This window comes from Typha latifolia, chromosome 7, assembly GCF_019914945.1.
Source record: "Typha latifolia isolate L0001 chromosome 7, TyphaL0001v2, whole genome shotgun sequence".
NCBI lineage: Eukaryota > Viridiplantae > Streptophyta > Magnoliopsida > Poales > Typhaceae > Typha > Typha latifolia.
In genome coordinates, this window is record NC_133092.1 from 10,482,841 (window position 1) to 10,493,969 (window position 11,129).

The 11,129-nt window shown below is 35.0% G+C and overlaps 1 protein-coding gene across 1 annotated transcript; it reads right to left on the minus strand.

Moving 5' to 3' along the window:
- Positions 1-2,299: 2,299 nt before the first annotated feature.
- Positions 2,300-8,366, minus strand: LOC140792284 (peptidyl-prolyl cis-trans isomerase FKBP15-1). Its single transcript, XM_073143175.1, has 6 exons — positions 8,241-8,366; positions 8,105-8,154; positions 5,662-5,724; positions 3,073-3,163; positions 2,815-2,919; positions 2,300-2,594 (listed from the first exon to the last, which is right to left on the minus strand). The coding sequence occupies exons 1-6, from the start codon at positions 8,290-8,292 to the stop codon at positions 2,500-2,502; spliced, it is 456 nt and encodes a 151-aa protein (XP_072999276.1). The 5' UTR covers positions 8,293-8,366; the 3' UTR covers positions 2,300-2,499.
- Positions 8,367-11,129: the final 2,763 nt, after the last annotated feature.

Consider the following 11,129-nt stretch of genomic DNA (forward strand, 5'->3'; position numbering starts at 1 on the left):
ACACAATATTATAAACCACATCTGGTCAAGATCTGACAACCACCCTCTCCTCTCTCGATCAAGTTTATTTCTTGTTCTAATTAATTTGGGATTATAAAAAAGTAATGCTTCCAAGGCTCTAAGCTGTTGCGTAGCGAAGATTCCTTGCATGTTTAAATAGTTTAATAGTACATTAATCAATCTAATCTGCCTCTGTTAACGTGGCTTTCTATGATTGAAATGATAGGGAGGTATCATTGTTGATAATTGGGGTATGTGAGTTAAAAAAGAAGCTTGTAATACGACATCTGTGCAAAGTTACATGTGGAGACAAGTGGCAATCTATAATTAGAGCAGAAATAATAAGATATTCTTTTAGGGCAAGGACAAATGAGCTTGAGCTGTAGATGTTAAGAGTAAGATTCTTTGTAGAGCTTCATCAGCATGATCTAGGGTGATTGTTATCGGGTTGGGCCGGATTTGTGTCGGGTTGGACTGGGTTAGGACCTTGATTGCAATTACAAGTGAATTGATATTTAGTACGAGTTGATTTTATATGGTTAGTGAATTGATATTTAGTACGAGTTGATTTTATATGGATTTGTCTGGGTACACTGTTGGATAGGCATTAATATATTGATCGTACATATTTGACAATCTCAATTGACTCTCACAAATCCCATAGACCCATGTATTCACTCTTCAATCACAATCAGAAAAGTTACTTGTACGTATAGATGCGCTGACGTGCATCTAATGGTGCACTTGAACTGACTCAGACGAGTCAGCCCGTATTAAACCTCTACCCTCAACAATGTAAGTGACTTAGCAAGCTAAGGAGCTTGTCCATATTGGCCATTGTATTTCGAGCTTGAGCTACGATTGACCTAGTCTAAGTCAAGTGCATATGGCTTGGGTACTTTGATAAGCTCTATAATGACTTGCTCGATCGGCCCAACTCATTTTTTGGCGGGTTGGGTCAAGAATTTGTATTCCACTAGATCGAACCAAGTTTAAAGTATGCCACAATCTATAATTAGGTCGGGCTTGGGAATGATTACAACTCTAATGATCCAAACCAACCAATTCTGACATCATTAATATAAATTATTTTATGCCTAAAATATTTATAACCATAATATATATATATATATATATATATATATATATATATATATATATATATATATTGAGCATGGTAATGTCTATTAGATTATAATTTGTTATTTTTAATTTGGAGCAGATCGAGCTCCCGATCCAACCCAATTCTTTGACCAGTTGACTGGTCGGGTTTGGTTCGAGCTACAAGAGACATAAGCCGACCATACCAAGCCCAAGTCTGGCTCACATCCTATTAGTCCAGCCCATGTTACATAGACATGGCAATCAGGATCGTGCATAATGATATATAATTAATTGTTGGATCTAATGATCTTTGCAATGAATCTCCCTCCTAGTGCAACAATAGTCACAATAGTAGGAAAATTAGAGATAGCTATTTGTGAAGCGCAAAACTTGTGAGCTACTACTAACGATAGTTTTGTAGTGATAAAAAAAAAGGCATCAGAATGGTACTACTAGTAACAGATTAGTATTTAATACTAATTGTTTGTTTATTTTTGTTGGTCACTTGTAGATCAAGCATTTCTGGTATTCTTTCTAGGTTGATGCACATTTACTTCTCAGTTAGCAGTATCCAAAGTGGCGAAGCAATAGAGATCAGGATATTATAATGTACGAACTTCGATAGGTGTAAACAGTATACTCCAAGCTTTCTATTAATGCGCCTTTTCACACTTTAATTATTTTGTTGTTTAATCTTCTTTGTTTTACCTGATAATTTTGCTTTTGTACAAACTTGACATCTTGAACTTTGTCTATAAGCTATGTTATAATCTTCTAAACATATGTTATAACTTGCTCTATTTCTGTCCAACATACACTTTTAATACAAATATAAAAAAGAAACAACATGAGGATAAATAATCTACCATCTTATTCAAAAGACAATAATTACTTAAATAAACGAGTCGCAAAGTTAACCTCGTGGCTTTGTATGTTTGATGCCTTAGCCACTGCAACTATGTTTCTATATTAACCCTCGAAAAAGACCCTGCAAATAAGATTGAGCAAATTGAGGATTTTATGAATTAGTTAGTTGACAATTTGAGTCTGGCATTGCACCACCAGTCAAAGATGCATTTCTTCACATAAGGAATTAATTTTTATCTTGCGGGGCTTAACTGCAGGCAGAATAATTTTGACGCTATATTTCTGTCCAACAATACAGAACACACTGCTAAAGCACCAAACACCAATATAAGATCAAAAGAATTGCTGAATTCACTGATTATTGTTGCAAAAGTAAGCTTGTACTGCCAAGTTTAATGTCAAGACCATCACAAATATATCTCTGTATCTTTTGTACTAGAGCATTCAAAAAGTAAACTTGCAATATCGTATTCTAGATGTGAAGCTTCCTACACTAAGTGGCGACATCATAGGTTAATTTCTGATAAATTAAAGCTCACTGTCACCCTCTGCAGAACTGCCTTCATTTGATGTCTTGCCATTGACAGCAACAAGCTCAGTATCAAAAATTAGTGTTGCTCCACCTGTTGATTTAAACATCACATTAGTAGTGATATCACATAAAGATGAATGAGGAGAAATTTGCAGAGCCTACTTTAAATAGCTGGGATTAATGACTTGGTTGTTTTGTTGTCACCGTTGTACTACAAGTGATACAAGTCTAACGAAGTACTATAGCATGATGAACATGTATAATGTTTTGGGAAAGGTACTGCAGGCAGACAAAATTATCGCAAACCATACCAGGAATAGTGGGTGGAGATCCTTGAGCCCCATAACCCAGTTTTGCAGGTATCTTTAACTTCCTCTTTTCACCCACGCACATACCCAGAAGACCTTGGTCCCATCCTAAAGAGCAATGCGATGTCAGTCTCATCTAGACTTAGAAAGCCTTTTATCTGAAAGGCATGGTTTCTAACCCTTTATCATGATAAAATCTTTTGTCCATATATCCTTCAGAGATTGCCAGACAATAAAATAAAGTGAATTGAATAAAATTACCTTTGATTACTTGACCACTACCAAGCTCAAACTCAATTGGATCCCCTCTTTCAAAGCTGGAATCAAATACTTTTCCATCAGTGAGAGTGCCCTGCAACATACACCATGCTTGAAAATTGGGATAAATAAAATACCGAATAGATATTAACTAGTCAAATATTGAAGTAATTTATTAGCAATACACGATGAAAATGTTGAGCACCAAATGAGTTACTGAATAGGTAAGGTTTAGAAAGTGAAGTTCAAAAAGCATATTAATGACAAGCTTGATTTGCGAAAGCATAAATGCATGACTGATGTCACTAGAAGACAGGAAAAATCGAAAGCTGCCAGCATAAAATATTATAGTATGTTTCCTCTATTAATGAAGTTGCATTTGAAACACTTCTGATTAATTGAAGAAACATATTCGAAATGACACATTAGAATTTCAACCAACTGAAGTATTTACAATTGTTTGTGATATGATTTAAAAGCATGCTCTTCTTTAGGGTTCACAATTAAAGCATCTTACTTTGTGAAGTCCATAATTTTTTTTTCAATTAACATAGTTTATATATGCACGCGCGCGCGCGCACACACACACACACACAGAGAGAGAGAGAAGGCATAAACTTCCATTAAATAATTTAGTACTGAAATCTGGAAGTGAAGCCTACTATTGCCTCTGCTAAAGCTTCATAAATTCTGGATAATTTGTTGAAATGTTCACATAGATAGTCTTGCCTCGACAATTTATGGAATACTACTATGCTGGTATTGAAGTGACTGACAAGATTCTCCCACCTCCATGTGTGAATGAACTGACTAAAATCAGATCCATGCAAGGCCAGGTACTGTCTATCACATAAAAATGATTTTATAATAATTTGACTATTGAAAGAGTGGATGTTAGATTTCATGTAGTAGCAATACTGCAATAGTTATAAAGTTTATATAGGAATGATAGGTTCCCATCTACTGCAACAAGAAGTCACTCATCCCAGCTATCTAGAGTTGGCTGTATGAGTCCTCTTCCAATATAGCTCTATTCTATCTGGCTATTAGCTAAATCTAAATTTAGTATTTCTATGCTTCTTCTTTTTTGTCACTTCTTTCCAGGTCAATTTGGGACTTCCCTTCCTCTGAGAGTACATCTTCAGCTAGTTTTCTTTACAGAAGGCCATGCTGACTGCAGCAACACTCCATTAGTTAGTGTCCCTTCTCTTTGCACCGCTAAAAACTTCTGAAATGCTTCAGATTTAGCTCATGATTAAAATAAGGCTTGCCCCACAAAAAGGATGGCAGTCTTCATGTTTTGTTTGTTGTACTCTTAATTCTCTTCTTCCATGTATTCAATAGACTTTTAGTTATTCCTCTTTCATGTATTATGTTCATATATTCAATGGTTGGAAGAATGGGATGTCTAGAAGGCTTGCCAATCATAATGTAGCACAAGTCGCAACAGCTCTAAGAGAAGCGAAGGGAAGACAAAGGTAAAGAGATAAGTGGAGGAATGGGAGATAGAGGAAACTAGAATTCTATTATCTAACTACAATTTCAAATAGTGTTCTAGTTATGTCAAACCAAATTGGATTAGGCACTGCTCTTTTTCTTTTATCTTTCCCCTCTCCGAGATGAATCATGCCCCAAATTGGATTAGGCACCTAAGCATGATAATTGTTAATTTTATAATATTAATAAAAATCACCTGAAACAGATCCAGCCTGGCAGGTTATGATCTTTTGATGGCCTCATAAGTCACTGTGGAAGCTATTTTTTCTTCTTTTATGGTTTATATACTTTTACATCACCTCCTATATAATCAGCCTGTTGGCAGCTTGATTAACCTCTTCTATCTAGGCATTACACATGGAACTCCTGCGGCGCAAGCTTTCTCTGAAAATACCTTATCTCCTATTTCTTATTCACAAGTCCATGAAGCCCTACTCTTTTTTCATCAGCATATCTGTTTTAGTTCATCGATTACCTACTCTGATTAGAATGCTCGTAATCAGCCATTCCACAAATCAGATTGGCAGATCATTTATTTCCTCAACAAACTAAAAGACATGTTTTGATGAGTCACTCCAAGACCAGGGTCAATAAGAATGAGGCCTGCGGTACATTCACTTAACTGTGCATTGACTTCCGATTACAAAATTACCATACAACTTGATTGTCCCAATGACAATGGTGCGAACAGAGAATAGCCATATCTTTAACTTTTCAAGTAACATTTTTTTTCTTTTGTCAGGAAAATTTTCATAGCCTCCAGTAAACTAGGAAAAGCATCTAATATATCTTCTGATATATGGCTTCATATACACACAGGCAGAAAACAAGAGAACTGCTACTGATTCTTTTAAATATCTAAATGGCTTAATCTAAAAGAGTGATAAATGCATAGTGAAACAGCTGAACAAAAGACAACTGTAACAAATACAAATTCAAGAGTCATCCTAGAAGATCGATATTAAATTCACTTATTACAGGCATAACATGTAACAATAACATTATGGGAGTCCTACATAAGGAAAACTTGAAATATCAGCAACATTAGTTATACTACAGAGATAATGAATGGGGTAGTTCAAGTTAACAACTTACACGATAGTGCACTTTAATTCTATCGCCTTTGTGAGCTTGAATGTTGCATAAGTCTGGCTTGTACTGCAAGCAGGAAAGCTAAGTCATTTCAAGAGAAAGGGTTATGATACTAAAAACTTCTTATAAAGGGTCATTTGTCATAAAATGAAAGTAAGTAATTTGTTACAAGATGTATGCTAACATAAGTGCCATCACCTTCTTCTTGTTAGCATTAAAGGTATCAAAAATTGAACATATAATAATTTATCCATGGTGATGCCAAAAAAAAGGCAAGAAAGATATCAAATACTAGATTGTTTGCTGATATTTCTGCATATATGTCTACAGTCTACAATGCAAAACTTGCACAATAAATTTGTGCATGCCAAAAGGTATATACCAGAAATACTACATGAGTACATGAGCATCAAAACCATCATGTTTGAAGAATATGCTAACATGGAAAAAGGAATTGACATGCAATGATGCAAACTTATGCCTAAGAGAAACAATTTAATCATTTAAAGTAGAAATTAGGTCTTCCTGGTCGTATATGACAACTAATAGGCCTAAGAAAATTTGGTGCATTGATGAAAACTTAGCTTCTCAGAGCTTTTCTCAATTTAACAATAAGAAAGTTACAGGTAGTGACTCTTTAGTACGCACATAAAAGGAAAATTTTCATAGAGTCCCAATACATTTAATATGCACATTTTCTTGCTATTGTGTGCCATCTATTGACAATTTCAGTAGAAAGTTAAGAAAAATTACTTGTAGCACAACTAGTTAAAGGCAATAACTGCAAGACACAGCAGTATTATAAGTTTATGATAATAATGAAAAATCTAATTTAGAAAAGTAAGTTTGAAGTAGGAACTTGTTTTGATCTAGATATCAGGAGATAAAAAATGAACTCACAAATTCAACTAATGCAACATCAAGAAATTTAGCTTCTTTGACTGGGTTGATTACTAGTCAGTAGTCACGAAATTCAAGAGTTCAGATCCTACATGTTTAGCAATCCATGCCCATAATATATAAGTACCGATTTCTTTGACTTTTCATGTGCCCTTTGAATATTATAACATGCAAGTAATTTCAGGAATCCATCTTAAAAATTTCGCATTACTATAACTCACCAGGATATCTTCTTATAAGGACCTATGAATATGATATCATACAAAATTGGAACATTTCAAATATCCCCAACAAGATGAAAGTTGCACAGTGCACCAACTCAGACAAAGATAGAAAAAAACTTCAAATTCACTACGATCAAATCAGGAATGATCCGTTTGTTAACTTTCGCTGGAATGGAAAGCATATATAATGCCAAGACGCTCTACGGCAAAGAAAATTCAGCACGTTAAGATGGAAACAGTGTAATTAGTGCTCAATGTTCTCTTCTCCTGATATAAAGCAACTCCTCGCAATAGCATTTCAAGAAAGGGGGTGACTTCAGAAGTAACTGAAAGAGAAGAGGATTTCATGCTGCTATCTAGATAAACTAACAGCCTGGTGAGAGATAATCATAAATGTGAAACTGGAGAGTAACCAACTCGGCTGATGTATCGAAATATTTTGTTAGACTTCTAACATTGTTTTTAAAAACTTTCACCTTAACGACTAGGCTCTCACCTTAGATAAAATGTAAGTAGGTGTAAAATCATGTTTTGGTATGTAGGTTGCATTAAAATTCATAATTATTGTAGATCTTGATAAATTAGTGGATTATAATTGCTTATTATGGTTCTTAATAAGAATGCATTAATATTTTTTAGATTAATTGTATGTACTAATTTTTACTTTTTCACCATATACTAATTCTTTTATTTGTTTATTCTGCTGAGTTGAATTTTGGGTGCCTGCCTAGCGCCTTGTCTGCTTGTCTACCACGTACAGTCTTTCAGAACCTTGACTTTTGGACCTTCCGATTGTAAATTTAGCACAGAGATAGATGATCAATTGATCATACAGAGAATCACGCTCCACGCAGGCCATTTTTTAACCCCAAATGTTTTTTTTTCCTCCCGTTAGATACAAATTCTAGTTTTCTAATTACCAGATTATTCTATTTCGAAGTGATTATTCATTCCTCAAAAAAGAAAGAGTACTCAACTCCACATCCAGAGTCGTCCATGAGGTGACAACTTAATCAAAAAACTGCATCGGTTTAGGCCTCTTTACAAATGTTGAACTAATCTACATAAACCCTATCAAAGTTGTGCCAAACCCATCTCCAAATCTTGTCTCTTCAAAACCTCTACATCGGTTGAGGCACTAAACCCACATCAGATCCGCTCACACCTCATACTCAACTTTTAGGTCGTCGTTACACAACCCAACATTTGCCCTAATGCTACATTATATTTCATAAGAATAATGTTCACAAAATCTAGGTTTTATTGAATACTTTTGCCCACAATCCATTGAATCGAATAACGAAGGTACAGATAACGATTACCTTAACGCCGATCTGGAGTTCTGCTACATCACCGGATTTCTTGGCGGAAACTGAAGCCGAACCCATCGGATCAAAGAAATTTAGAGATTAATGGGCATTTTTTGAGAGATCGAATGGCTTCTGTGTAAAATCTTACCGGATAGGAGTATCGCGGTGGTGAAGACGATGGAAAGAAGCAGCCTCGCCATCTTTCTCCCTCTCTTCCTCTATCTGCGAAGTCTTAAGATCCCAAGATGTACTATGTAAAATATGCTTTATAAGCTGTAGAAGGGTTGTTTCAGGTAAATTACACATTACCCCCTTTAGTTTTAGAGTTTTTTAACAAACTAGCGCTCTTCTAATTATTTTTTTATTTTTTTTAAGCTCTCTTCTAAATTTTATTTATCAAAATGGACCATTCCTCAAACTTGATACCAAAAAAACCTATTTTACTGTAGCTGTATGTAAAATTTAGTATTTCAATTTTAGATGAATTCAGCATTTTATCTTCTAAGTAAAATGCTAAATTTTTAAGCGTTTTTATTTAGAACATCGAAAAATTTAGCACTTTACTAGGGAAAGAGAATTCTATTTTTTTCCAGTGTTTTATTAACATGATGAACTACTAAGTTTTGCAAATTATAACTTTATTTTGAACATATGATATATAGTTACGAAGATAAAAAGGGATGAATATAATAATTTTGATCAAAACTTAGTTGGACCTCAAATTAAAAAGAAAATATATAAAGAAAAAGTTTAGACCATTGTATTTTTATACTGGGTTATTCATTTTAGTCTTAAAATATATTATTATGAAAATATAAAAAAAATTATGAGTTAAAAAAATGTGTTTATTTCCCACGGGTAAATGTGCTCGTAATCCCAAAAAAATGACGGCGCCTCTAAATTTTTGTTTTAATTTTTTTTTACAATTTTTTGCTGATAAAATACTAAACTATTCGACATTTTCCCAAAGGTAAGATGCCAAAAAGTTTAGCATTTTATTAAATGTTATTTTTGTCTTTTCTAGTGTTGTACTTTTGTAAATGAAATGCTTACCTTTTGAGAAAAGATGGGGCCAAGCACGGAGAGACGGTAAAAAATGAGTGTAAATAATATTTAGAGATAATTTTATTTTTAGCCCCTAAATTATTACACATTTTCATAATGATCTTTTGAAAAAAAAATGTGTACACACTAAAAACAGTTAGAAATATCTCTCTCCTAACATTGTTGACCGAATCAATTAACCAAATTGCCCCTCCACTTATAATGACATAATAGTTAAGTTGCTTAGTTAATATTAAATATTTTAATTTTTTTATTCCTTTGTTGCCCCAATCCCTATTTCTTCCAAAATTCTATCATTCCTCTCCCCACAAAGAACTCGAAGCCATGGCTTCCCTCTTCCTCTCGCCTTCTCTAAAGCTATCTACAAGAGTTCTCCCTTCTCCTTCCTCCTCTGAGAAGCCTCACCTAGGTTTGGCCCTCGTCTACGGCAGCTTTTTTCCTAGAAGGTCGAGGCCGAGGAATTTCTAACTTCGTTTGCTCGTCACCTCCCCCAACTCTATCCTCAACGAGGAGGCCTTCAAGGGCATCAGTGCCGAGATTCCCCCAACTCCATCCTTTACCAAGATCGCTCCGCTCCGAGAATTATGCTAAGCTAGTAACTAGCGTTGATCCCTCCCAACACCCATCTTCCTTTACCGACTTCTCTCTTGTGTCGTCCAGAGAACACATCAAGGCCTTGGCCAATCGATTCATGTAGGATGATGCCAATGACCTATGGAATGACGATGATGGCCCCATCCGCTCCCGGCTAGCTTTGGGTTTCGAGCTCAGCCTCACCTTCCTTGCCAGATGTAAGGAAGCCTATGGAAGATCGATGAGGCAAAAAGGTGGCGTCTTTTATGCACCTTCCAAAAACCTTCATCATCATTGACATTAAAGTGCTTTTGCTATCACTCTCCAAACATCACATTGTAAGCTTCATCATTTGAATGACTTTTTTCGTATGTGATTTCATATCATTGCTGTGACTGTCAACTATATCTAACAACTGATCAACTTTCATATTTTCTTCGAATAAGCTAATCCAGGTTTCTTCTTCCATAGATGATTTCCAATATGACAACACTGAAGCTGTAGATATCAACCTTCTCTGTGATGATTAAGATCAACCATTCAAGTGCTAGTATCCATGTGTGCCTAAGAGAGGAGGATACTTTAAGCATGTCGAGAAGGAAAACAGTGGTTTTTTAAGTTAAATATGAGAGCTTCGAGATGAGTTGAGGAACAGAGAGCTGGTGGGTAATGAGAAATGGCAGAGTGAAGGAAGGATCCATTCTTACTAAAAAAAAATTGATGCATTTTTAATTTTCTTCAATGAAAGTACTGTAAAATTTGGTTGTATAGAAGTTTTGTCAATATTTCAATATTTTGTTAAGTTCAAAATTATAACTTGGAGAAGTGGTGGGATACAGTAGACTTTGGGAGAAAATGGTAAGGATCAGGGTATGGAGAAGGGGAGAGGGTTTTAATTGACTATCTAAGGGTATTTTGGTTATTATAAAAGTCTATATATTAAGTTGTTACGATTCGACCATGTGTGTTAGGTTAGTTGAGTCGGTTGAGTCGAGTCGAGTCAACTCAAGTTAGTTTTATCTTATTATTTTAAATTTCAAATAAATTGAATAATTCGTAAGTGGATCTGATCCACTAGGATTTTTACTCCTATAAATAGGAGTGGACATGTGTTGATAATTATCGTTAACTCGATAATTGAATGAATCTAAGTTTAGCCAAATTATTATTTTCATCTTTATCCTTTATCGTAGTCATCATATTATCTTTATCTTTCTAGGAGTAGATCATAGCCGTAGAAGCATTTCGATCTCACAAACTCTAGCCACATTCCTTCACCAGTAGCCACCCTACTTTAGGTTCGTCCACCAAAACCTTTGGCCGTCTGCCACCCTTCGATAACTGTCGCAACGTTGGATATTTACTGTTTTGCTCGTTCTACCCTTGCTCCGCTATTTTA